The sequence below is a fragment of the Peromyscus californicus genome, unplaced genomic scaffold (genome assembly GCF_007827085.1).
Source record: "Peromyscus californicus insignis strain IS unplaced genomic scaffold, ASM782708v3 Scaffold_15__1_contigs__length_86483966, whole genome shotgun sequence".
In the NCBI taxonomy this organism is placed as follows: Eukaryota; Metazoa; Chordata; class Mammalia; order Rodentia; family Cricetidae; genus Peromyscus; species Peromyscus californicus.
This window is the reverse complement of record NW_026294447.1, coordinates 24455005-24477733: the sequence shown is the minus strand read 5'-3', so window position 1 is coordinate 24477733 and position 22729 is coordinate 24455005. Positions and strand designations below refer to the sequence as shown.

Sequence of the window (22729 nt, the reverse complement as noted above, 5' to 3'; positions counted from 1 at the left end):
GTGCGTTTGAGACCAGCCTAGTACAGAGTTCCAGGACAGGCTCCAAAGCTACACAGAGAAACCCTGTCTCGAAAAACCAATAAATAAATAAAAACAAAAAATTTACGTAGTCAGTATTTGTATTTACAATAAAAATAAAATAAGTACTTGCTCTTCAATTTTTTTTTTTTTTTTTTTGGTTTTTCGAGACAGGGTTTCTCTGTGTAGTTTTGGTGCCTGTCCTGGATCTTGCTCTGTAGACCAGGCTGGCCTCAAACTCAGAGATCCACCTGCCTCTGCCTCCCGAGTACTGGGATTTAAAGGCATGAGCCACTACCGCCTGGCCATACTATTAATTAAAAAAAATTTTTTTTGGGGGGGTCTTTCGAGACAGGGTTTCTCTGTGTAGCCCTGGCTGTCTCGTAACTTGCTCTGTAGACCAGGCTGGCCTCAAACTCAGAGATCAGCCTGCCTTATTAATGATTTTCAAGTGCCCAAAGAATACTGCCTTTCACCAACTTTTGTTTTGCCAGCTGTATAATCAGCTAAAAGTAGTTTAAGAGAAGTTTAAAACTGGTAAAGAGCCCGGTGGCGGTGGTGGCAGCGGCACAGGCCTTTAATCCCAGCACTCAGGAGACAGAGGCAAGGCCAGCCTGGGCTACAGAGTGAGTTCCAGGACAGCCAGGGATACACAGGGAAACCCTGTCTCGAAAAATAAAAAAACAAAAAAACTCTGGTAAGTAGACTTAAACAGATTATTTTTTCCCCAGAGTACAAATAGTTATAGAAGATCCCAGTGCTTTAAATCATTTCATAGTATTAGTAATTAGAAAAAAAAGTCACATTTTATTGGATAATTATTCTTCAGGATTATTTTTGGACTCATTATCACATGTTAATTTGCAAATAAGCAAATAGAGTGACAGCAAAAGGACTATTAAAACAAAGCTGGTGAACATTTTGAATGGTTTCTAATTTAGAATACACTTTTCAGTTCAAAAGCCCCAAGTCTCATAAACATTGTTTGCATAAGTGAAAATTACTGATATAGGAAAATCATTTTAATGAGACATATCAGTAGTAAATTCAACATCGTTAAGATTCTAATTGAACTAAACATTGATCTTAAATTACTTAGAGAGGTGTATATCTAAAGTGTGTGTTTAGTTTTAAATATGTGGGGGATCCCGTAAGTGTGGTGGCATTTCAAACTTCTGTCTTTTCCTGAGCTATCTAAATCTTTGAATTGTTTTAAGTATTAAGACGGATCTTTTCCTGAGCTATCTAAATCTTTGAAATGTTTTAAGTATTAAGACGGACTGGTGTCAAGAAAGGTATTTTGTTCAAGATGGATGTTTACGCATGCAAAATACTTTTAAGAGTTTTAGCGATTTCGTTTCTTAATTCTTCCCTTCTTTCAAAATGCAATCTAAATCGGAATCGGGATCCCCTTAAAACAGCCGAGCGCGGGTGGCACACTGGGAAAAGACGGAGGCTTTACTTTGTCAGCCATGTGTTCAAGGGACGCTGGCGCTCTCCCTAGATCCTCTGGCTGATAATCTCAAACATGGAGGATGCTTCTGATTCTTCACGAGGGGTTGCTCCATTAATTAATAATGTGGCTCTCCCAGGCTCTCGGCCGTCTCTTCCTGTACCAGTGACAGGCTGCAAAAGTCATCCAGTAGCCAATAAAAAGGTAGAAGCGAGTAAGCGAAAAGCTCCTCCCCACTGCTCTTCCTCCTTCAGAGCCGAAAGTAGCTCAGAAACTTCCCAGGAGCGCGGAGAGGCGGGCAAGTGCCGGCGGGACGCCGATCCCCGCGCGGAGCCGGCCAGTGGCAGTGCGAGCGGCGGCGGCGGCGGCGGAGGAGGAGGAGGCGGCGGCGGAGGCGGCGAGAGTCCGGAGCGGGCCGGGCCGGGGGCCCTCGCGGGCGGCGTTCCTCGTGGGAAGGTGCGGCGGCGGCGGGGCCAGCGCTCGCTCGCAGGTGAGGAGCTCCCGAAAAGCCCGGGGTGGGGGGGGGGGGGTGTCCCGGGGAACCAACGGGGAACAAAGCGCGGCGGGCGCCCGGGAGGATCCGCCGGCCGCCGGAGCTCCGAGATGCCGCCGGCTCGGCTCGGCGCGGCGCGGCGCGGCGTCGAGCACATTGCGAGTCCCGGTGCGGCGGCGGCGGCGGCGGCGGGGACGGCGGCGGCCGGGAGCGGCGCTGGGGGAGGGGGCGGCCGCCCCATTGTGAGGCCCCCGCGCGGGGTTGCGCCGGGGCCCCGGACTCGGGGGGCGGCTGCAGCAGCAGCAGCAGCAGCAGCACCGGCCGGCGTCGGCGGGGAGAAGGAGGAGGAGGAGGACCGGGCGCGTCGGTCGGTCACACACACACACACACACAAAAGGCAGCTCGGTCGTCGGCCCGGCGCTCCCCCCCCCCACTCCCCACCTTACCTAGGCTTTTCCTTTCCCTCCAATTTGCTAGGGACGCGGCGGGGGCGGACGCGCGCGGCCCGGGGAGAGAGAGAGAGAGAGAGAGAGAGAGAGATGCCGCTGCTCCACCGAAAGCCCTTCGTGAGGCAGAAGCCGCCGGGGGACCTGCGGCCGGACGAGGAAGTTTTCTACTGTAAAGTCACCAACGAGATCTTCCGCCACTACGAGTAAGGCCGGGCGCGGGCCGGGGCGCGGGCGGGGGCGCGGGCGGGGGCGCCGGGGTTAGCGGTGTGTGTGTGTGGGGGGGGGACACGGCCGCCCCCGCGCCCTTTTGTCTGTCTGTCTGCTCTTTTTTAATCTTCCCCCACGCCGCCCCCCCCCCGCCGCTTCCCCCCGGGGCTGGTGGACGGGGTGGCCGGGCCGCCCCTCCCCCGCGCGCCGGGACCGCGTGCGTGGGGCGGCGGGGCCCGGCGGAGGCAGGCCCGGGAGGGGGAACCGCTCCGAGTCGCTCGCCGCCGCGGTCGCCCGGCCCGGTCGGCCGGCAGGGCTGAGCTGGGCTGGGCTGAGCTGGGCCGGGCTGGGCGGGGCGGGCGGGCGGGCGGGCGGGCGAGCGGAAACTCCCCGCCTCGCCCCTCCCCGCCGCGGCCGCACGCGCTCGGCCGCCGGTTCCGGGATCCCCCCCCCCCCCGGCCGGGGCAGCCGCCGCCGCCGCCGCGGTCCCGCAGCCCCGGGGGAGAGAGAGGGAGTCCCTGACCCCGGAGGGCAGGAAACGGCCGGCCGGCCCCGGACTGGCCTGTCGCGGTCGCGCGTGGCTTCTGACGTTTTTGGTTTCTTTTTTTTTTGGGTGTGTGTGTGTGTGTGTGTGTGTGTGTGCCGGTGCCAGGGCTAAGCTAAGGTGGGGACCGGGTTGGAGTGGTAGGCGGCTCGCCCCGCAGAGGGGCCGGGGGGGGGGCGTTGCGGGGGGGACGGGGACGGGGACGACGACGACACACGGGTGTCCCGAGCGGCGGCCTCGCGTCCCCCGCGCCGCCTAGGCCTGGGAGTGTGCGCCGCGCGCCGCGCTCTGTCACCGCCTCTTCTTGGTGACTAACTCCCGTCCCCGGGGAACTCGGCGTCTCTGCACCGCCCCCCTGCCCTCCCCTCCACCTCCTGCGGGAGACCGGCGAGGGAAGACGTCGGGTCCGAGCGTGGGGAGGAGGAGTGGGAGACAGCGGGGGTCCCCGGACGCCCCTCGGTGTCGCTCGGGTTGTAGGCGAGAGCGCGGCGGCGGCGGCGGCGGCGGCGGCGGCGGCGGCGGGGGTGGGAGTGCGACAAGTTCAACTCCGGCTTCAGTCTGTCGCCTCTTTATCCCCCGACCCCGCATGTGGGCCGCCTGACATGTGCCACTGCTTTTGTTTTGATAAGAACCCGAAGCTGCTGCTGCTGCTGCTGCTGCTGCTGCAGCTGCAGAGGTGGCTTCAGCTCCCGAATCTTCAGTTCGTTGCTTGGTAGAGCCAAGAGCTCTCCCCTGGCTTGCTCAGTGACACGAAGCGGTGCAGAAGTGTTTCAGCGATCCGTGTTGAAACAGGGACTCTTCAGTAACAGTCACAGGAACAGCCTGGGCCTCCCCCCCTCTTCTCCTCCTTTATCCTCCACGCAGACTCTTTGTGGCTTAGAAACTGTGTGTTAATAGCAACCAAATACGTTGTGTGTAGGAGGATTTCAAAAGTGTGGGGGGGCTGAGGGGAAAGGCTTGATCTAGGGAGGTCTTTAGGCAAGCAGAGGCTGTCTGAGAAAGGGGTAGTGAGATTAGAAAAGTCAGTTCCAAGTAACACCCCTCACCTTCAGCTCCCTAGAAGGGGTTACAGGTAAACGTATTGTATCTAGAGAAATAGATAGTACTTTTCATCCAACAGTACCTTGAAGTAGGAGTGCACATCTCGCAGGGCTCCTGTACAGACTTGTTTTATTACTTTGAGTGCACTCTTGTAACTTCTTAAGTGGATTTGAGTTGGGTAACTGTACAAGGATGATGTCTTCATATTTTCTTCTAAAGTTTAAGCCGCAGTCCTTAGTAACATTTCTGATTCTTTTTGAACCAAAAAGAGTACCAGGAAAATAGTTAACGGGCTTACATCTCAAACTCTTCTTTCCTCTGATGTAAACAATCTTTCGTGAAAAGGCTCTTTACACAGCACTCAGGAGACTGAGTTTGCAAGTCCAAGGCTAGCTTGGGCCACAGAGTGAGCTCTGGGCCAGTCTGGGGTACAAAGTAAGACCCTGACTTAAAAACCAAATAATGCCTCCAACCCAAACAACAAAAGAGGCTGCCCTCACTGTAGAGGGCAAGGTAGATTTGACTTTTATTTACCCCCTGTAAATTCAATACTCTTGGTGTACTTTGGTTCCTTCGATGAATTATTCTAATCATGGAGAAATCTGAAATGTTGAAATGAAGATTTTTTTTTGGCATCCCAACACGAAAAGTGAGGAATTGTAAGCTTTGTAGTCTGAGGATATTAAAACATTTAAGCCGGGCGGTGGTGGCGCATGCCTTTAATCCCAGCACTCGGGAGGCAGAGCCAGGCGGATCTCTGTGAGTTCGAGGCCAGCCTGGGCTACCAAGTGAGTTCCAGGAAAAGGCGCAAAGCTACACAGAGAAACCCTGTCTCGAAAAACCAAAAAAAATAAAAAGAAAAAAAAAAACATTTAAAACTTAAAACAAAATGTGTTTTCTTTCCAGTGCTGACATGTTTGAGGCTTTGAGAGTTACAGTTTAAGAGAGATTATTAATTTGGTAGCAGAGATATTTGATCATTTGCCCTAAAACAAAATTGCATTATCTCCTTAGATATTTAATCCTTACGATTTTTGAATTGGCTGTGAAATAGAAGACTGACATTTAGTTGTTAAATTTTCTGGCCAGTGTGGTGAGGCACACCTTTAATTCTAGCAGCGGCAGGTGGACCTCTTTGAATTTGAAGCCAGCCTGGTCTACAGATCGAGTTCAAGGACCACCAGTGTTGTTACACAGAGAAACTTAGTCTCAAAAAACAAAAAAAAAAAAAAAAATTTTTTTTAAAGTTCTCTTCCCATACCTTTAAATGGTAAAAAAAAAAAAAAATCATCTTTTAAAAAATGCATTTAGGGTGGATGGTATATGATATGGGTAAACTGAAGGAAACTTGTTTTAGCTCACATCTTAAGTTGGTTTGTGTGAATTTGAAGATTATCTTTTATATATATATATATTTTTTTTGGTTTTTCGAGACAGGGTTTCTCTGTGTAGCTTTGCGCCTATCCTGGAACTCACTTGGTAGCCCAGGCTGGCCTCAAACTCACAGAGATCCGCCTGGCTCTGCCTCCCGAGTGCTGGGATTAAAGGCGTGCGCCACCACCGCCCGGCTATCTTTTATATTTTGAAAAAAACTTGTATTTGCCTGAATATTTATTATCTATGCTCACCCAATTCAGTTTTCTTCTCAGGTCTTGATGTAAATTTCTGCCATACTAAGGGAGGTTTTTTTACAGCTTCTAGCCTTGCTCACTTTCCAACAAACGTTTAGCTTACGGGTTAGTAGTTGGGCAGAAATCTTTTCATTGCTAAATAGTGTTGCGGCTTTGGGCTGTTCCGTCCACTTCCTCTTTCCTTCCTAAGCAACCGTGGTCATCACCTCTTTCTGTGCGCTGTGCTCCATTCCTGCTCGTCTCCTGTTGTTTTCTCTCAGACAGACCCTGACCAGGATGGATTGTCAGTGATGAGACAGTATCAATTCCTCTGTTGAAATGGCTTGAATGAACTACCTGTTTCTGAACTAATTGCTAACTCTTGTTTGACCTGCTTTCTGAAAACCTGTTACAAATAGCACATTAACTGTAGGCAAATATACATGTTAAAGTGCATAATTTAGTTCCAAGTCAGGTAAAGATTTATACTGTAATTTTGATTGGCCCATAATTTTTATTTTTGGTTGTGAATTGTTAAAAATAGATAGTTGGCTGTGAATACTAGAAATTATATATCTTTAATATAATTTGCTAATGACTTGTCTTATTATCTTAATGTTTCCTTTTTTTTGGGGGGGGGGGGACTGTTTAGAATTGAAATTTTACCTCTTTGAATCTATGTAAAGTTTAAGAATCTTTTCCACCTCAGACTAGTAGGCAATCCAGCTTGTGTCCACCTGGCTTTCCATGAAAAAGGTTTGACTAGCTTATAATACATTTTTGCTTCTGTTCATCAGTTCTTCCTTGTTAATTCAGCCCTTGGGTAGATGAGGAAGATGTCGGGATATTGATTAGCTCCAAGATTGCGATTGTAATCACACTTTCAGCAATTGATGGCACTAGAGTTTTAGTTCATATTTTTAAGGTCCTCGACATTATGCTTTTTGCTGTTGACTGTCACGTGATGCTGGTAGGAAGAATTCTTCCTGTTGTCAAAGGTTGGGGAAATATGCACAAAGAAACTAGAATTACCAGCTATTCGAGTTAGCTGGCTAGGTTTTTGTAGATGGCACTACTCTCTTGTCAGCTCAGCAATGACCTTACTACGCCCCTCCGTGATTAAGTAGACAAATCAGAATGCTCTTTGTTTATGAATGACAAGGTTAGGCTGTGTAGCCCAAGCTGGTCAGGAACTTGAGATCCTCTTGAGTGCTGAGATTACAGGCATGTGCCACCACACCTGGTGCCATCAGTTTACCATGGGTGAAATGCTTTTCATGCCAGCTGGTTCCCACGCTGATGACTGCATGTCGGAAGTCTAGTCGCAGTCAGAGGCTGTTTGGTGAGCATGTACTTTCAAGAGACTGTGGATGGATAATCTTTCAAGCTAGTGTCTTTGAATTAGGTGTATTTAGCTCCTTTTTTAGGAATAAGTTGGCCACATGTCCCTGATTGTTGAGCCCTCAAATGCTTTTTTCCTAGGTAGAGCAGATTCCTAAATGCTTTATCTTTTGTTCCCCCCTAGGGTAGAGCAGAGATTCCTAAATGCTTTATCTTTTTTTTTTTTTTTTTTTTTTTTTTTTTTTGGTCTTCCTCCTGTTTTTGTTTTTTGAGACAGGGTTTCTCTGTGTAGCAGGCTTGGCTGTCCCGGAGCTCTTTGTAGACCGAACCTGCCTCCTCAAACTCACTGAGATCTTCCTGCCTCTGCCTCGGAGTGCTGGGATTAAAGGCGTGCCCCACTGCCCCTGGCCTTCAGCTTGCTTTCTTATGCTTAGCAGGCTAAGCCTTTTTTATGTTAACACACAGCTTTCTTTATTCAGAACATGTGAGTCAGTGGTTGTAGTGTCGTGGTCTACCCCAGAGCTTCATGGGTGGAGATAACAGTCTATCCGGTGGTTTCACTGTTGTGTGGATTCTCAGCGTGCTTCTGCTGGTCTCCTCTGGGCTCATCCACTTAACTATGTCCAGTTGGAGGCAAAGCTGATCTTGACTAGAGTAAGAGATGAGCTCTGGCACCTTCGAGCTCTGAAGGGCTGACTTTTCTCACCTTGAGGGGCTATTCTGAGGTGCTCCAGAACAGGGGAGGTGGGGAGGGGAGGGGAGGAGAAGAGCACTGAGGTCTCAGTTTCATCTCTGTCATATTGATGAAAACAATGGCCCCCCTAGATTCAAGGGACGATAAACTTAGACTCCATGTCTAAGAAAATCAGCAGTCAGTGTTGGCTGGAGAGCTATATTAGCAGTTAAAGAATGTTGTCTGGCCGGGCGGTGGTGGCACATGCTTTTAATCCCAGCACTTGGGAGGCAGAGCCAGGTGGATCTCTGAGTTGGAGGGCAGCCTGGGCTACAGAGTGAGATCCAGGACAGACTCCAAAGCTACACAGAGAAAAACCCTGTCTCGAAAAAAACCCCCCCCCCAAAAAAATGTTGTCTGTTCTTCCAGAAGACCTGGGTTCAATTCCCAGCATTCAGGGCTATAACTTTAGTTCCAGGGCATCCAATGTCCTCTTCTGACCTCCCTGGGCACCAGGCACACACAAAGTGCATAGACATGTAAGCAAAATATCCACACACATCCTAATAAACAAATAAATAAATAAGTGGATGAATGAATAGATAAATAAATAGAGTCCTATTTCAAAGGCATTTGAACACCTTTAGCTTTCTTTGTCCACAAATTAGGTTTTAGGGTATTTATTATAATCTGATGCTATTAATCAAATACAGTGAAAATTGGGCCATCAAGTTGGCTCAGCACTTGCAATGCAAAGCAGAGGGCCTGAGTTTAATTTGGTCCCAGAACCCACAGTAGGAGGAGAGAACTGACCTCAACTCATACTGGCTGTGGCACGCACTGTGTGCTTATACTCTTACACACAGCACACACAGGCACAGACCCCCACACACACTCTAAATAAAGAATTCGTGGACATACTTCATTGCTTGCCCTTGTCCTATCTATAGTGATTTAAGCTCTGTTTCTTTTAAAAATTTCTGTTGTCTCCTTGCTTGCCCTCAAGGAGTTGCCAGGAAGAAATTCCTCAGATGCTTAGGCTAGTTAAGTCCTCCTCTTCCCAATGCTGAACTTTCACTTTATGTGGTCCTGACATTGTCTCTTTGCTGTCCTGGCAATCCTCTTAGGACAGTGGTTCAGAACCTGTGGGTGGTGACGTGACCCAGTTGGGGGTCGAACAACCCTTTCATGGGGATTGCCTAAGACCATGGGAAACACAGATTTACATAACGGTTCATAACAGTAGCAAAATTACTGTTATGAAGTAGCAAGGAAAATAATTTCATGGTTGGGGGTCACCACACCGTGAACTGTATTAAAGGGTCACAGCCTTAGGAAGGTTGAGAACTTCTGATTTAGGATCTTCTTTGCACGTAAGATCTTTGAACAATAAAAAGATACATGTTTTGAGTGCACACATCCTATGGGCATTTGTTAAATTTTCTCATTTAATTTCTACATAAACTGTTTATGAAAAATACCTCCATTTTATAGAAGAGGAAGCAGGTTCAGAGAGATTGTGTAACTTTACCCAAAGAAAAGTGGTAATGCTGGGTTCAGACATTTCCTCTCTGCCTCTCACTTAGGCCCTTTTTCTGCCTAAATGCACATAAAAATGAATGTGGACCGTCCATAGAGACTTTGGAGAGACTTTGGGGGAGACTTTGAAGATGCTGAGATAATGTGTCTCCCTAGGGAGAAGTGTCGAAGTCACATACATCTTAGGAAGCCAGCAGAGTGGAAGATCCAAGAGGAAGTTGGTAACGGTGGTGGAACTGGGGAAGCCCTCATCAAGTAGGAGACTATCTAATTGGGTCCTGAGGGATGAAACTCACAGGACATGGAGTGGAGCAGAAAGACATTCTAGGTAGATGTTGTAGGGGAACTATATTAAAAACTAACACTGAAGTGTTTTGAGTTTCACTTAAAATTGGTCTTTTTGGGCCGGGCGGATCTCTGTGAGTTCAAGGCCAGCCTGGTCTACAGAGCAAGATCCAGGACAGGTACCAGAACTACACGGAGAAACCCTGTCTCAAAAAAAAAAATTGATCTTTTTATTTTTTTGAGACAGGATTTCTCTGTGTAGTTCTGTCTATCCTGGAACTCGATCTGTAGACCAGGCTGTCCTTGAATTTAGATCTGCCTGCCTCTGCCTCCAGAGTGCTGGGATTAAAGGTGTGTGCCTCCACTGGTCTTCTTCACATCCATTATTGTTAAGAAGGACTTTCCCATCCAGCACCAGTGCATATGATCTCTGATTTCTCAGCTTTATACCACCTACAGATTGCAGGAACCTGTCAAACCTATCAAAGGCAGCTTTAAGTAAAATGCAAAATAAAATTTCATTAGAGTGGTTTTGAAAAATTAGACCCTGTGTTTTTATTAGTTAAAAAAATTCCTGGCTGTTTATAAATGAATATGAAAATACAATTTTCATCTTGCTGGAATCTTTATAATATAAGACATTAATTCTGCCATGCCCACAGTCCAGTCTGCTCTTAATGACCCTCTCAGGGAAGAAAATTATAGAAAACTCTATGCTGTCTTCAGTAATGACCACCTTTTAAAAGTTAGCCATACTTTTCATCCTTTGCATATCAGGGACTATTTTAGGTTAGGAATTCTATTTTTTAGCATATGGATATGTGAGCAGGGCAGTGGTTTAGATCTTTGAACTGTCCTGGAGCTCACAACATTTTGTATCTAGCTAGTAGAGTTTCAGCCCTTAAGTAAAGTGCACTTTGTTCATCTGAATTGCATGTGATGTTCCTTAATTCTTTTTTGTTTGTTTGTTTGTTCTTTTTGAGACAGGGTTTCTCTGTGTAGTTTTGGTGCCTGTCCTGAATCTCATTCTGTAGACCAGGCTGGCCTCGAACTCACAGGGATCCGCCTGGCTCTGCCTCCCAAGTGCTGGGATTAAAGGCGTGTGCCACTAACTCCTGCCTGTGATGTTCCTTAATTCTTAAATCCACTAGGCTTTCAGTTTTCCTAATCCCTAACAAATTAACAGCCTGTTGCACTTTGTTTCTTAGCTTATTCACCCGAATTGGTAGACTTTAGAATATGTCTTTCAAAACGATTTTTACCTTGTAACTCAGAATTTTTCCTTATGAAACAATGATAAAGAGGAAAGGCCATCATATGTTTTTGTGTGTGAAGGACCAGATAATGAATATTTTAGACCGTGTTGGTCACAGTGTCTCCCACGTTCTATACCAATGTAGTAAGAAAGCAAGAGAGTAGGTGGAAGTGAGGGTGTGATTGTGTGCCAGTGAAATTAAACCAAGAGAAGGCTGCACTGGGCTGTCAGGCAGTAATACCCCTATCCTAAAGAGGATTATTGAAGAGTACAGTCCCAACTCAGATGTAATTTATGTTAGCTTTAGTTATTCATATTAAATAAGTGTCAGCATTTTCTTTTGCTCACAGTAGTAAAATGGACTTGTAATGTAGATGTTGAAGAGACAGTGTAACCCACCTCCTTGAATTTGGCTTTAAACAGCTTCATAGTTGAGCATCAAGCCTGTTCAGCATGACAAAGTGGGCGAGGGTGACGGTGTACCATAGATGGCTCTGTGCTGTTGGGGTGGTGGACTTCCCCTCCTTTGTGAGAACTTAGCCACGTGGTGGAGTATACCTAGCCTCCTCCCTCCTGAGGGCTGGATCTTGGTGTACAAGGCTGTCAGTGTAAGAACATGAAGGTTTGCAGGAGACCTCGGGAGGAGCCGGGCAGCTTGCGTCACTGGGTTCCCACCCTGTTTTGTCTGTTTGTATTTTACGTTTCTTTATTTATTGTTGTGTATGCACACCAGCTTAGGTACCAGTGGGTGAGTGTATCAGTCACAAGGCAGCTTGTGAGTTGATCCCTCTGTACCATGTGGGGTCTAGGGGTCAGGTTGTCAGGCTTGGTGACAACTTGCCGAGCTGTCTCACTGGCACTTTGTACCCTGTTTTTCTTCCTGGCAGCACGCTTAATGAATGGCTGCTTATAGAAAGAACTTGTACCATTGCTCACTTTGAAGATTTTAGACAATGTTAAGTCTAGTGTCTGGGGAAACCTGATTTATACTTACCTGGCACCCTGCAGTGGTTTCACATGCCCTGTGGCCCCCAGATACCCTAGGCACTTGGCTGATACAGCTAAAGCTATGCTATCTGATACAGAAGCTGTTGCCTGGCCTTGTGGACCATTAAGCATTGAAATGGTTTGATGTGGGTAGTAAGATTTAATACAAAAATGTAAATGATTTTAATGTTATTTATATTGTTATTTATATCCATTTTATTCTTTATGTTTGAAAGAATATATCCTTGCCTCTTAGTTAATAAATTATTATGACACAGACTTTCTTGCTTATTAGAAACAGGTTCCACTACCCCCACTATCCATCCCTACGGGTATTCTTTAACTTTATGCTTTCTTTAAGAACTAACCCTTAATACCACTTGAAAAAAATGTCCTAGTATTTCCTGACCTGTTTTGCCTTCCTCTAAAGTCTCTTGTTAGTATATCTGTCTTTTTAAAAAAATAACCACTTATTATTGTACCAAAATATACTTCAAAAAAGGCTCTTCTTGTACAATCAGGGTCATTGTGACTTGCCATATGTATCTTCTTTCTTTTTAAAAGATTTTTATTTTTGGTTTTTTGAAATAGGTTTTCTCTGTATAGCCTGGGCTGTCCTGGAACTTGCTATGTAGATCAGGCTGGCCTCAAACTTAGATATCCACCTGCCTCTGCCTGCTGAGTGCTGGGTGTAAAGGCATGCACCACCCTGCCTGGCTTTAAGATTTTTATTTTTAGTTGTGTGCGTGCATGGGTGCAGGTGAGCGCAGGTACCTGAGGAGGCCAGAGGCCTCTGATTCCTGGGAGCTGGAGTTACAGACAGTTGAGCTGCTGACATGGTGCTGGGACTCCAGGGTCCTCGGCAGCCCCTTGTATCATCATCATCGTATCATCATCATATTGTTATTGTTGTTATCTCATTTCATTGTACTGTGATGGGTTTCTCTTGATTTTTATAGATTTCCTTCTTTTTCTTTTTTAAATTTTTTGTTGCTGTCTTGATCCATGTGCAAATGAAACAATCCCCAAATGATCTTTGAAGATCTGAATGTTTATAGGGATAATCTGTAGTAAGATAGATACACTAGCCAAGAAGTGTACACAGAATACTGTAAGTACTTTGAGAATGATGGGAGAAGAGTTCAGGAAGATGGAAGTTAAAAGAATGACTTGCTCATACTATTCACATAATTATTGAAAAGTAGACCAGAGTGTATTTTTTTACTCTACATAGGACAAAAGTTTACTGTAGCCTCCAGTTGGGTATCTGTTATTAACTTTTTGCATATTTCTAACGTTTTATACTTAGCAAAGCCTTCTTGTAAAATGATGCATGAGTACATGATTGAATAAAAATTCAAACAATGGAAATGTTTTAGAATCATCCAGTCAAGTTTTCCTTTTCTTCCCAGGCTTGCTTTCTCCATAGGAGCATCTGTTTATAGTATGTCTCTAAAGACACATTTTTGTGGTTATGATGTATGTGTGTGCGCTTTTGTGTAGTCAGTGAGTTTTTCTACCCAATCTCTCTTTGAAGTTTTTCTATTTTATAGGTTTCTTGCACTGAAACTAGGTAGACTTTAGAAAATATTCATATTAAGAAATTACTGCAGTTCCAAAAGGCACTGCACATAGAATGGTCGTTTTATCCCTGTCCCTAGCTGTTACTCTGGGCTGTTTGTTTTTTTCTATAGAGGACCTCAGGTAGTTTAGGCTAGCCTTGATCCTCCCAAGTGTTACTTTTCCAGGCACACGTGTGCACTCCTGGCACACGGCTTTATTTTTTGAGAAGGTTTTAAACTGTGGCTTAGGCTGAACTGGGACTCTCTTGAGGCCCTGAAATTGCTGGGAATCTCCTCCTTTACCCTCCTCAGTGCTGGCATTACTCAAGACCGAGCCACCATGCCCAGATACTAGCCTGATTTTGTTTAACATTCCAAAAATGTCTGCTTTTGCAAGTTCCCCTCCTCGCCCTCTGCCACTTCCCCTTCCTCTTTCTGTGTTGTCGCTTCTTTCCTTTTTCTAGTCTGTCTGTCTGCAAGGTCAAGTCGTTACACACTGTAAAAAGAAAATAAAGGAAGGCTCGAACTTGAAATCAGGCTGTTTGCCTTGTTCTATAGGAATTCTTACACTGCTTACTGCCTGACTTTCCATCATGTAATTCTCCTGTTGTTAGGTGCCTAGATGTATTAGTTATTATTATTTCTACTTACTATTAAGGTCTATTAAAACGTCATGGTCAATTGATGTTAGTGTTGTAAGTTCTTTTCAACAGAAAAGCTTACAAATTCAAAGGAAAATGAAAAGTTTGATTTGCTTTCACTTTGGTTCCAAATTTCAGAGCTGGTACAGCTTGTTCAGCTTACCCGATAGCGCATTTAAGTTGCACATTGAAGACCTTTCCCAAGTTGTGTATTAAGTTGATGAGGTGGCATGGGGGAAAAGGTCATAATGGTGTCGATTTTAATGTAAAGTTTATGAAATGATAGGTAATGGGATTTTGCTTTTGTTTCTTCATCAGTGACTTTTTTGAACGAACCATTCTGTGCAACAGCCTTGTGTGGAGCTGTGCTGTGACGGGTAGACCTGGACTGACGTATCAGGAAGCACTTGAATCCGAAGAAAGAGCAAGACAAAATCTGCAGAGTTTCCCAGAGCCACTAATTATTCCAGTTTTATACTTGACCAACCTTACCCATCGTTCACGCTTACATGAAATTTGTGATGATATCTATGCATATGTCAAGGACCGATATTTTGTTGAAGAAACTGTGGAAGTCATTAGGAACAATGGTACAAGGTAAAGTACTTTTAATTTTTCCTTTTGATAAGCATAAATTGCTCAAAAGTCAAAAAATATCGCCAGGTGTAGTGCTACATGCCTAGAATATCAGGATTTGGAAAGCTAAGGCAGGAATATTGTGAGTTCTGGGTTAATCTGGACAGTGTAACAAGACTGTCTAAAAACAACCCACCCTCAAAGGTGAAATATGGAAAGCATGATCTGAGGAGATTTTTCCTTTTGTGTTTTTCTAGCTACCCTGTTGGCCCATAGATGTCCTGTGGTAGCTGTAGCTACTTTTTATATATCTTTTCACGTATGTGCCACCAAAGATTTGTACATGCATGTGTCTGTGTATCTGTACAAACATACTTGACATAGTCCTTTTTTTTTTAAGTATACTAGGTAATATGCTGTATAATTCTTTTCACTTAAAATATCTTTGAGATCCTATTGCTATATAAACCAACTTCTTTTTAATTTACTATAAAGTAAACCCTAATTACATGGACACTCCATATTTAAAAAGCCTAAAATAATGATATCTACCATATTCTCATAGTAAATAATAGTTTAAATATACTTGTTTTGATGACTTTCAATATTTTTGTTTGTTTTGTTTTTTTGAGACAGGGTTTCTCTGTTGCTTTGGAGCCTGTCCTGAATCTCGCTCTGTAGACCAGGCTGGCCTCAAACTCACAGAGATCCGCCTGGCTCTGCCTCCCGAGTGCTGGGATTAAAGGCGTGCGCCACCACTGCCAGTCGGCTTTCAATATTTTATTTAACAAAACTAGTATGTTATACATACTCTGACTATTTAAATATACTTACTTGTGTGTTGATGGCTTTCAGTATTTAACAAAAGCAGAACTATTGTATATACTCCCTTTTTGTATGTTTTCAGTACCTTTATTGAGAACCTAGCATGCACAAAGCCCTTGGTTTGATCCCCAGCACTCAATAAACTATGTGTGGTGATGCAAGCCTATAATCTCAGCACTTCTGTATCCTGTAAAGTAAAGGCAGGAGGATTAGAAGTTTGAGATTGGGACCGGAGAGATGGCTCAGAGGTTCAGAGCACTGGTTGCACTTCCAGAAGTCCTGAGTTCAATTCCCAGCGACCACATGATGGCTCACAACCATCTGTAATGAGGTCTGGTGCCCTCTTCTGGCCCGAAGTGCAGGCGTACATGCAGACAGAACACTGTATACATAATTTGAAGGAGAAAAAAAAAGTTGTTGAAGGCCAGCTATCTCAATATCTCAACAAAATAGAGGCAGAGGCAGGTGGATCTCTGAGTTTGAGGCCAGCCTGGTCTATAAAGAGTTCCAGGACATCCAGGGCTGTTACACATGGCTGTTATACTGAGAAAAACTGTCTTGATTTTACCACCACCACCACCCCCAAAACAACCCACGAGAGTGATACCTCGTTGGTAAAGTGCTTGCCTTAGGAGCATGAGGACCTGAGAACCCATGGTGGCATGGCTTTAAAATCCCAGCAAGAGCCGGGCGGTGGTGGCGCACGCCTTTAATCCCAGCACTCGGGAGGCAGAGCCAGGCGGATCTTTGTGAGTTGGAGGCCAGCCTGGGCTACCAAGCGAGTCCCAGGAAAGGCGCAAAGCTACACAGAGAAACCCTGTCTCGAAAAACCAAAAAAAAAAAAAAAAAAAAATCCCAGCAAGAAAGGAGTGGCTACCAAGCAGATTCCTGGCTTGTTGGCCAACTAGTGTAACCTACTGGACAAGTACCAGGCCAGTGAGAGACCCTGTCTCACAGAAACCAGGTGGAAGGTGGGTATGTCAGAGGCACAGCAGCTGAAGTTGTCCTCTCCTCCACACTCACACAGGTGCAGATGCACACATACACGAGGTAGATAAGGGCTCGTGCCTGTCACCGTAGTGCTTGGAAAATTGCGGTGAGAATTGCTGTGAACTTGAGGCTAGCGTTGTGAGTTCCAGGTCAGCTTGAACTACAGACTAAAACTGCCTCAAAAAAATTAAAAAATATATATGGTTTTGGAGTCTATTTAATGGTTCATACTTAAGGTGAGTCTATTTATAGGTTTCATACCCTAAGAAAGTAGATTGTGTTTTGATCTGTATCACCATAAGAATAATGGAACCATATTTGGGGACTGGTTATCTTTTTTTTCCTCATGGCTACTCATTTGTAGGAGGACAAATGCGCCCTACAGTTTATAAATTACTGTACAACATGAACTTTTAAAAATATACCTTACATACAAATATGTAATAATTTTTCTATATATTTTGTTATTTTATGGGATATACATGCATACATATATACACACATATGTATACACACACATATTTGCTTGCAACATTAGTGAGTTGGGATCCTTTGTAGAAGGGGGAAATTTGGGAATAAACATTTCATTGAAACTCATTAGGAAGCATGCCTGTTCTTGTTGAACAGTCTTTGTGAAATACAAGAAATTGTTTTTCTAGGGGGTTGGAGAGATGGCTTAGTGTTAAGAGCTTATACTGTTCTTCCAGAGAACCTAAATTCAGTTCCTAGCATCTATATCTGGAGGCTCACAACCTGCTGTAACAGCAGCTCCAGGGTGCCTAGCTTCCCTGGGCACCTGCACACTTGTGGCATACACTCACACAGAAACATAAATAAAAAGACATCTTTACAAAATGAAATTGTCTTTCTGAACAATAACAAATCTTAAGCGTCCTTATATATTGGCCATACTATAGCCTAGTCTGGCCTTGAACTCAATACATTCCTGCCTCAGTTTCTCACACTTACTGGCCCTTCCTTCCTGGAAACAGGTCTCACTGTGTACCTCTGGCTGTGATAGAACTCACTGTATAGAACAGTCTGGTCTCAAATTCAGAGAGATTGCCTGCCTCCCAAGTGCTGGGATTAAAGGTGGTGTGGGGTTTTTTTGTTTGTTTGTTTTGTTTTTTTTAATCGAAGTCAAAGTCTTTCTAAGCTTTTTTTAAAGTCAAAGTTTACCATGTAGTGTTGGCTGGCCTTGGAATTCAGTATGTAGCCCAGGCTGACCTTGAACTCACACAGATACATGTGCTATTGCCTCCCATGAACCACCATGCCCAGCTTTTTAAAACATTAAATTTTTTTATCCCATTTATTGACTTACTCCGTTTTGTGCGGGGGTGTGTGCCATGGCACACATGTGTTGGTGAGAAGGGTCAGTCCTTTTCTCTACCATGTCGGTCCTGGGTATCAAACTGGGTGTCAGGCTTGGCAGACTAGCTCTTCACTCATTGAGCCGGCTCACTAGCCCCTATACTGGCCTGTCACAGTTTATTTACATTTCGTACATGAGTGCCTTGCCAGCACACATGTACCTGCGCTATATGCATGCCTAGTGATCACAGAGGTCAAAAGAGGCTCCGGTTCCCTTGGCATCACAGATGGTTGTTAGTGACCCCGTGGGTACTAACACCCAGACCTGCGTCCTTAAGAGCTCTTGACCAACCACTCAGTTGTCTCTCCAGCCTCCTTTTTTAATTTATCTCAGGCTGGCCTTGAACTTGTTATGTATATGACCTTCACTCCTGGTCTTGTCTCTGCTTCCCAGTGCTGGGTTTGGCCATTCTTGAGATGAAACCTGAAGTTTGCTCTGCTGAGGTCCAGACTGTTGCTGTCCACTGTACTCCTCCACCACACCCTCAGAGTTTGCTTCATAGCAGATGCTGGTTGCAATAAGAGAAAAGTAACTAATTCACAAATAGCAAAGGAGGCTAGTTGGCGAAGTGATGGAAGTCCTCTTTAAAGAGGAATGGGTGAGGGTTAAGCAGAGAAGGGAGTCTTAAGAAGCCAGTGGTAGGTTGTCTTTTTTTTTTTTTTTTTGATTTTCGAGACAGGGTTTCTCTGTGTAGCTTTGCGCCTGTCCTGGAACTCACTTGGTAGCCCAGGCTGGCCTCGAACTCACAGAGATCCGCCTGGCTCTGCCTCCTGAGTGCTGGGATTAAAGGCGTGCGCCACCACCGCCCAGCATAGGTTGTCTATTTCTATATTGTGTGTGTATACACGTATGTACCAGGTCAAAAGGCCGTCTTTGGTGTTGCTTCTCTCCTTTCACTATAATACATGTCTTGAGGATTCAACCGTCTCCCTGGCTCTCTGCTTTTCCTTTTCTAAAACTCAAGCATAGCTCTCTATGGGTTCGAAGTAACTAGTCTATTTTATATGCGTGTCCTGCTTCTGTATAAGACATCAGAAATAGCGAGCTCTTTCTTTGTGCCACGTGTTGACTTGGCATGTTGACGTGGGCTATTGATGTAGCAGTGAACAGCGCCCCACTCACCAAGCAAACATGTATGTTGCTTCTCAAAGTGCCAGACATAGTCCCTGCCTCGGGGCCTTTGTGCCCTTTCAACCTGAAAATTTCTTATTTTTCTCCATGCTTTCCCTCACAATCACTCTCTTATTGGAGCCTTTTCTCTTTCCATCTGAGATCCAGCATTTCTCTGTCCCGACACTTTAAGCTGTTTTTAATTTATAGATGATTTTGATGATGTGAGAAAAAAAAATGGTGCCGTTTTGACTTTCTACTGTAGTGGATGGTAGGACATAGAGGCCTTAGGAAGTGGTATATACCATCAAAGCCTGGTCATCTGTGCTGTCACGTCAGGCCCAGCTCCTGCTGCCCTGTTTAAACCATGGACATGGTGCTTCTGTTGTTCATGATATGAGGGAGATTAAGATGCTCTGTGGGAATCCAGGAGAGAGAGAGAGAGAGAGAGAGAGAGAGAGAGAGAGAGAGAGAGAGAGAGAGAGGAGAGAGAATAGAGAAATTAGAGGCTTGCCAGTTTATCCTAATGATCTTAGGAAGGAAGGAGTAAGTTCAGTGGCAGTGAGGCCAGGTCTGCCTCTCCACACTCCTGAACACTGACAGCTTTGGTCTTTCAAACGCTTGCCAAGCTTGGTAGCTCAGCATTTAACCATTGTTTAGATACTCTCTTCTCTCTCTCTCTCTCTCTCTCTCTCTCTCTCTCTCTCTCTCTCTCTCTCTCTCTCTCTCTCTCTTTCTTCTTCTTCTTCTTCTTCTTCTTCTTCTTCTTCTTCTTCTTCTTCTTCTTCTTCTTCTTTCTTTTGGTTAATACTACTACAAATGTGTTTGTTTCAGGTTTTTGTTCATTGAATGAACTTTTAGAATAGTGGACAGAGGGGCTGGAGAGAGTTCAGCTGTTAAGAGCATTGGCTGTTCCTTTAGAACCCCCCCACCTCCGGTTCAGTCCCCAGCACCCACATATCAGCTCACAACCATCTGTAACTCCAGTTCCAGGGGGTCCAACACCCTGTACATTAACATACATATGGGCAAAATACCCAGACACAAAAACTTAAAATAGTATAAAGAGTAATGATTTAATTAAGGAATAGATGCTGAGGATATCGCTCCATGGTAGACTGCTTGCTTAGCATGTACAAGGTCCTATGTGTGAAAATGTAAATATCCATGTGTTTGTTTTTTGTTTGTTTTTCAAGACAGGACTTCTTTGTGTAGTTTTGGTGCCTGTCCTGGATCTTGTTTTTTAGCCCAGGCTAAAACTCACAGAGTTCCCCTACCTCTGCCTCCCAAGTGCTGGGATTAAAGGCGAGCGCTGCTGCTGCCGCCACCACCGCCGCCGCCACTGCCACTACCATCCCCCGGCAGATTTAACTTTTAAAAAAAGTATAAGCTGTTTATTTCAATATTGTTTTTCTAACTACCTTGGAAAATAAATCTTGTGGAAGCCTTTTAACTGATGAGTATATCAATTTTAGCGTCAAATGGTGACCTACAGGCTGAAAATGGTGGGGCTTGACTGTAATCCCAGAGCTTGTGAGGCGGAGATGGGAGGGCCACTGCAAAATAAGACCAGCATGGTCTACATTGGGAGAGAGGCCCTTGTGGGTGGGCTGTATACATAATGTGGGATTGCCTCAAAGAAGGGAAAGGAAAAGGAGGCCAACACTAGTGCTCTCAGCTTTTCAACTCTTAAAGTATATTCTCAGTAACTTGAACTAATAGAAGAGAAAACTTGCACAAAAACCTCTAATACAAAGAGTGGGCACTCAGGAGATGATACAATTAGAAATGAGAAAAATGGACATTTTCTCTTGGAATTCTCTCATGTTCCTGTGTGTGAGTGCATGGTCTATAGTGGAGGCCAAGGGTCAACCTTGGGTGTCCTTCCTGAGGTGCCATCCATCATATTGTTTGAGATGGTCTCTAACTGGTCTGGAGCTCACCATGTATGTAGGCCAGACTGGCTGGACAGTGGACCCTGTGGGTTCCCGTCTCTGCCTCACAAAGCTGGCCTTAGGAGCACATACCTCCTTGCCCAGTTTTTCCCCTTCTGGGTGCAATGAACTTTATTGATGTATTTGAGAAACCAGGGCTCCTTGAGCCCCTCCCCTTCTTGTGTGGGCCTAGTATGGAAGCTGTGAGGGGAGATACTCAGTGTTGGGGACTTCTCAGCAGTCGAGGGTAGTCCAGGGCTTCCTACTTTGGAGGCCATGTGGACTATGAGGTCTACCACCTTGTTGCTGTGGCCAAATTTCTTGTCATACGAGGGAGGAGTGAGTTTGATAAAGTGGTCATTGGGGGCAATGCCAGCACCAGCATCAAAGATGGAAGCATGGGTGTTACAGTTAAAGTCACAGGAGACAGTCTGGTTCTCAGAATAGTCCAGGATGCCCTTTACTGGGCCCTCTGATGCCTGCTTCACCACCGTCTTGATGCCGTTGTGCCTGGCAACCTTCTCAAGGCTGCAGTCAGATCCTGACAGACACACACGGCCGTAGCAGTGAGCGTCTCATTCACTTCTGAGGTGACCTTGCCCCACAGCCTTGGCAGTTCCTGTGGATGCATTGCCGATGTTCTGGGCTGCCTGTGACCATGATGCCACAGTCTTCAGGGCAGTGTTGATGACATGGATGACCTTGGCCAGGGGTCACTGAGCAGCTGGTAGTGCAGGGGGCATTGCTGACAACTTTGAGTGCATTGTCATACTTTCTGTAGGTGGCCTGTCACACACACGGAGGGACAGCAGAAGGTGAAGAGGGAGTGACACTTTGGATCCCTGCTTACCCTCTATGGAACCTCTGTCATCCTCTTCTCTATCGCCATGCTGTTCTGTGTCTTCTACAGAAAATACCTGCCTTTTCTTTTCCTGGGCACCCTGTCTCCTCAGGAATGTTGTTTTATCTCTCACCTTGATATGTAAAAACTTCTTTTGTTCTCAGTCAAAATGCTCTGGAGAATCATTAGGCCTCCTTAAAGCGAAGGGGATAGTCTGAACTTCATTAGCACAGGAAACAAAGCCAGGCATCTCCCGCCAGCTTGTCTCCTAAGCTCAGCAGGGCAGTTAGTAACTTAGTAGGTTCAGCAGGTCTGGGGAGCTGAACTGTTTACCAATTCATCTGGGCACGTAAGGATTTCATAGCAGAAGACAGCTGGAATATTAAAGGCTGGATAACACCAAATATTCATAATAAATGTCTTTGCCTCTTGACAGACCCTTGGCCGGTCAGAGTTCAGCTTTACTACACAGCTGAATCTCTATGATATAATCTTACGGCCCGCAAGAGCCAAGAAATGTCCTAAACAACATCCTAAGACTTTTCATTCCTTGTATCTAAGATGATATGATTTTGTTGGTTTGTTTGCTGGGTTAGACTTGAACTCATGGTCTTACTACTCCTTCAGCATCCTTCAGCTGAGATTACAGGCATGTAACAGTGCCTGATAAAATATTTTTAATTAAAAAAATTACTCAGGATAGTTTTTAATTTTTACATTTATGTACTTGAGGGGGGGCCTGCCACATGGAAATCAAAGGACAACTTGTAGGAGTTGGTTCTGGGCATCCAACTCATGTCATCAGACTTGGTGGCAGGTGCCTTTACCCGCTGAGCCATCCTACTATAGATATTAGCTTTTTTTTTTTTTTGAGATAGATTCTTGTTGTAGTGCTGAGGCTGCCCTCAACTCACTCACTGTGTAATGCAGGCTGGCCTTGACTTTGGGGTTATCCTGAAAGTAACACACAATATCCATTA

General features: G+C 45.2%; 1 protein-coding gene across 4 annotated transcripts in view; it reads left to right on the top strand.

Moving 5' to 3' along the window:
* Positions 1-811: 811 nt before the first annotated feature.
* Positions 812-22729, top strand: part of Baz1a (bromodomain adjacent to zinc finger domain 1A) — a 90360-nt gene continuing 68442 nt past the window's right edge. For 2 of the 4 annotated variants that reach the window (XM_052738533.1, XM_052738531.1), the window contains exons 1-3: positions 812-1961; positions 2442-2616; positions 14417-14695. In XM_052738533.1, the coding sequence (XP_052594493.1) occupies positions 1547-1961; positions 2442-2616; positions 14417-14695 (869 nt within the window). In that variant the 5' untranslated portion in view covers positions 812-1546. The remainder of the gene's footprint in view (positions 1962-2441; positions 2617-14416; positions 14696-22729) is intronic. The other 2 variants (XM_052738534.1, XM_052738532.1) reach the window with 1 other exon arrangement.